The 4360-nt window shown below is 38.2% G+C and overlaps 1 protein-coding gene across 1 annotated transcript; it reads right to left on the minus strand.

Annotated features, from left to right (window-relative positions):
* Nucleotides 1-1536: 1536 nt before the first annotated feature.
* COQ7 (coenzyme Q7, hydroxylase) lies at nucleotides 1537-4354 on the minus strand. The gene is made up of 5 exons (XM_010164619.2): nucleotides 4216-4354; nucleotides 3704-3818; nucleotides 3460-3599; nucleotides 2206-2271; nucleotides 1537-1661 (listed from the first exon to the last, which is right to left on the minus strand). Exons 1-5 carry the CDS (start codon nucleotides 4255-4257, stop codon nucleotides 1584-1586), a joined length of 441 nt encoding a protein of 146 aa, XP_010162921.1. The 5' UTR covers nucleotides 4258-4354; the 3' UTR covers nucleotides 1537-1583.
* Nucleotides 4355-4360: the final 6 nt, after the last annotated feature.

The following is a 4360-nucleotide window of genomic DNA, read 5'->3' on the forward strand; positions in this document are numbered from 1 at the left end:
AGCCCTACTGCTCCTGATAGCATTGGCCAACACTTGCTGCTGCTTTATTTCTTAGCTTTCAATTCTTTCGTTTTCAGCTAGGTTTATACCCATTACATCCCACATCCACAGCTGACCTGACTCCTAATACATCAGAGCTTTTAACCAGAAAATGAGACGCAACAAATTCTGCTACCTGATCTGTCAAGCTTAGCTATGCTTATTTAAAAAAAAAAAAACAAAACAACAACAACAAACAAACAAAAAAACACCACCAAAGCAAAATTCATGCACCTGTATAAACTGGAAGACCTGTAAAACTGGGAAACAAAAGTTAGCTTATGGCAATTAAACAAGCTGCGTCTCCCCAAAGTTTTAGAAGCCTGGATACAAGGGGAAAAGCATGGATATGTGCTTCCTATGTGACCTGGAATATTATTCATAGGGTTTCCCTGCCTTGCTTCTCAGCTATAAAATGGAAGTCTCTCTCACAGAGACTTTAAATATTTGTATCAAGATATCAGCATCTTCTATACAATCCATATGCATTTGGAAAGCTATCCTATTTCCATAATGATGCACTAGGAAGACTGGAGTAATCAGGAAATTCTCAAGACATAAAAAGCAAGAGATACAATCTCACAAGAAGTCCCGTTCATCTCTACCAGTTTAAGACACACTAATTCCATCGCTGTACTTTTATAATCTTTGATTAGTGTTGAACAGAACAGACATGCACAACTTTTTTATTTTTCTTGCTCCATGCCAGGCTGTCAACAGAAAGCACGAGGAAATTGTTCCAACACTGAGAAAGCAAGAGTGTCTCGATTCAAGAGCCACTGAAGGCCAGAAGGAAAGTAAGATAAACTTGAAAGCTCTAATAGAATATAGAGTATTTATTGCAATTCCACAGGTGCTCCAAGTTACCCTCTCCACCTGCTTTATATCAGGGACCCATTCCTTATGCACACATTCAGGACCAAAAAAAAAAACAAAGGAAGAAAAATTCCACTTAAATAAATTCAGATTGAACATGAAAAAACCCCAAAAAACACAAACAAGTCTTCAAATGGAAGTCTTATAATACCAATCTTTATTCAAGACAGACTGAAAAGAAATACTTACTAGTACTTCATTTACTTACCCTAAAAACAGAACTCAAAACCATCCTACTTACTCAGTATTAACCATTTGAAAGTGAGCTGATGAGCTCCAGCTTATTTCAAGTACATATAAATTTTAAGGCAACAGAGGATGTATTTATCATTTTACATGTGTGTGTGTGTGTATATGTATATACACACATACATTATATACATAAATAATGTATATACATACATATTTTGCTGCCACCTTGTGAACAGTCTCTGAATAAGGAAGTTTAGTTCATACGGACCCAATTCTGCCATCTTTATTCACATTTAGCTCAACTGACTTCAATATAGACAGTTTTTGAACAAGTACTCCATGTGAAAAAGGCTGGCTGAATCAGGAGCTTAGTGAAGACAGTTTTAAAAGGCTAAATCAAATAACTATTAGTCTTCTCCAATTTCCATACACTTTTGTGTCACAGGTTATTGCCACAAACATTATGGAAAACATCACTAAATTCTTTCTGATAAAAATATTGCAGCTTTGCATCCCAGTTGTATAGCTGTCTTCAAAACTAAATAAGCTGGTGCCTGTAAAACAAAGAATAAGAGATTAAATGCATCTAATGAAGTGTTTTGTTCGAACCAGATTGTGGTAAGGAATAGGAGGCATTATCTAAAAAAACAAAACCAAAACCAAATAAAAACACAAACAAAAAAAACCCACCAAAAAACTAAGAGAGCACAGAATTTGTATTTCACATTTCCCAACATGGTTGTGTTTGTCCAACAAGATGATGCCTCAAGCTCTCAGTGGTATGGATAGCACTTACTAGCCTTACCTTAAATTTTATTTTAAGTTTAGAGTAAATATTTTTTAAAACTGTGCAGAGAACGTCTCTCAGGAAAACACAATCATTTTAACACTTGATATGAGTCCCACCAGATTAAATTCTGTTCTAGAAAAATGAAAGCTATAGCATGCAGTGTTTTCTTATATTTAACTTTGGGAAAGAATATAAAACACTATTTCCTACTTCTCAAATGAAGAACTCCATCCCAGTCACTGGATAAGTAAGATAAGAACATCACATCCTCACTAACAGTACCAATTAGTTAACATTGTACTTACAGCTTCCGCATCATGCTCAAGCCCAATGTCATGGTGCTCCCGTTCATCATCTCGAAATTGCTTTATTATCTTTAAAAGTAGTAGTTAACTAGTAAGTCTATTTTGCAGAGAAATCAAGGCAGCTACTATACAAAACTATATGCTGTTGACCATTGCATGCACCATCTGAGGCCCAGGTCTCTCAAAGCTTCTCAAAGACCTGAATCTCCAGTTCAGCAAGAAGGAAATTATTTACAGCATTCCCCAAACCTAAAGTTCTTTTAATATTCTCAAAAAAAGTCTTTAAAAACTAGGCTGCTGTTTAATATATCACTATTTTTTTCACTGTTTCAAGAAAACCTATAACCTGTAGTCATAGTAACTCATAGCACTAATTAGTTTCACACATACAAATTATTCTGTCAATTTAAATAATAAAATTAAGGTCCCTGCCTTGCCAGATAATCGGTAGGGGTGTTACCCTGCCAGCCAACAGGGCTTTAGTCCATCCTAGCATACTCTAAAGGACACTATCTTTCTCTTCTAATTTTTCAGCTGGGGCAAAAAGGTTGAGAGACCTTTCTCTTGAGATGCCTGCAGATAACTAGAATTGCTTAACCAAGTCCTCAGAGTTTAGAGACACCCAAGCACTGTCCCTACCCAACAGGTTCACATCACTGTTGGTTTCATCACTAGTCCTCCTCATATTTGACACTGTGAATAACCTCACTGCTTAGCTTTCTCTCTTTATTTTGTGCCCTCTCAGTTCACAGTCTTTATTTCCAGGGGTGGTATTTCCCTTGTGCATCTGCCCTCAAAACCTGGGTTAGTTCAGATACTATTTCTGTAACAAGAAGAGACATTTGAAGTAACCAGACCTGGCTACATGTTTAACGAAACACAAATGAACAACTGTTACTGCACAATCATATTTTCTCCTTTTGTTTCCCTTCTATACCCTTCCTTTTAATTAAAAGTAATCAAAATTAAAACACAGTTCTCCCAGTCAAAAGGGAAATGATGAATTACTGAAAGCATGCTGAAGCTAATCCAACATCCATTTCAATTTTGGTGCTTGATCAATCTAGTGCTGCTGAAGGCAAAAACGTCCTTTTACTTAAAAGAAACTGAAACGTTTCTGTTGACTACAGCACTCTAAATAATAGAGCAAAAAGAGATCTACTGTAAATTCCATGACTATATTATTTTAAAAGACTAAAGTCACATTAGATAATTCAATGAATACATTACGCTACTTTTTAAGTCACAGTTAAATACCTGCAATAGTTCTTTGTACTTTTCTGGATCTTCTTCTATAAGAGTTCGGATCTGGCTGTTGTAGTGATCCGAGATACTCTCTTCCACTGCCACTGTGCAAGCCATGGCACCTCTCCTTCCAAGTAAAGCACTTCCAGCCCCTGTGATGTGGTACCAAATGTATGCAAACAATGAAATGTTTACAAATAACATACACATCTGAAGACTTCTCAAAACAGCAACTTTGGTAATAATGCAAACTCACCCAACACAAAACCTGCTACATTCCAAAAAGGCAATAAAACAGTAGGTCGAACTCTGTATGCAACCATCAGTTCATCAAACTTTTTCAGGTGGTCTTTTTCTTGATTCCACATTTGCTACAAAAGAGCCAGATCACAGTGAAGTATAAAACCAGGACAGTGAACCACTTCCAAAAAAACTAATAAACAAACCAGCTCAGGCCAGTGGCACTTGGACTGCAGAGGTAACAGCACCCACATCACAAAGAGGAAATGGCAAAGGAGGGCAGATGACGATGGTTATAAACGGGTAATGTAAAAACATTTGCAAGAGAGGAGCCCTTGTGATAATACCACAACTGTAGTGTTGGGAACTCCCTTACCAAGTAACCCCACCGCCCCTTATAAACCCACACGTTTAAAGGCGTTTGGAAAACTATTTTACTATGGAAGCTGCCAGCCTCGTTCGACCATCGCTAATCAACTGCAAATTAACCAGAGCGATGGCAGAGCGGCCGCTTTCCGGCCCCCTGACCTGGATGATGGGTCCCACGCTGGACCGGCCCAGGACGGCCATCTGCCCGGCATAGATGCGATTGGCCCCGTACTCCCCGGCGTGGTCCACCCGGATGATGCGGTGGATGACGGGCTTGTTGACACCCTCCGGAATCACCCGCGTG

The sequence above is a fragment of the Antrostomus carolinensis genome, unplaced genomic scaffold, assembly GCF_000700745.2.
Source record: "Antrostomus carolinensis isolate BGI_N321 unplaced genomic scaffold, ASM70074v2 scaffold27203, whole genome shotgun sequence".
Lineage (NCBI taxonomy): Eukaryota > Metazoa > Chordata > Aves > Caprimulgiformes > Caprimulgidae > Antrostomus > Antrostomus carolinensis.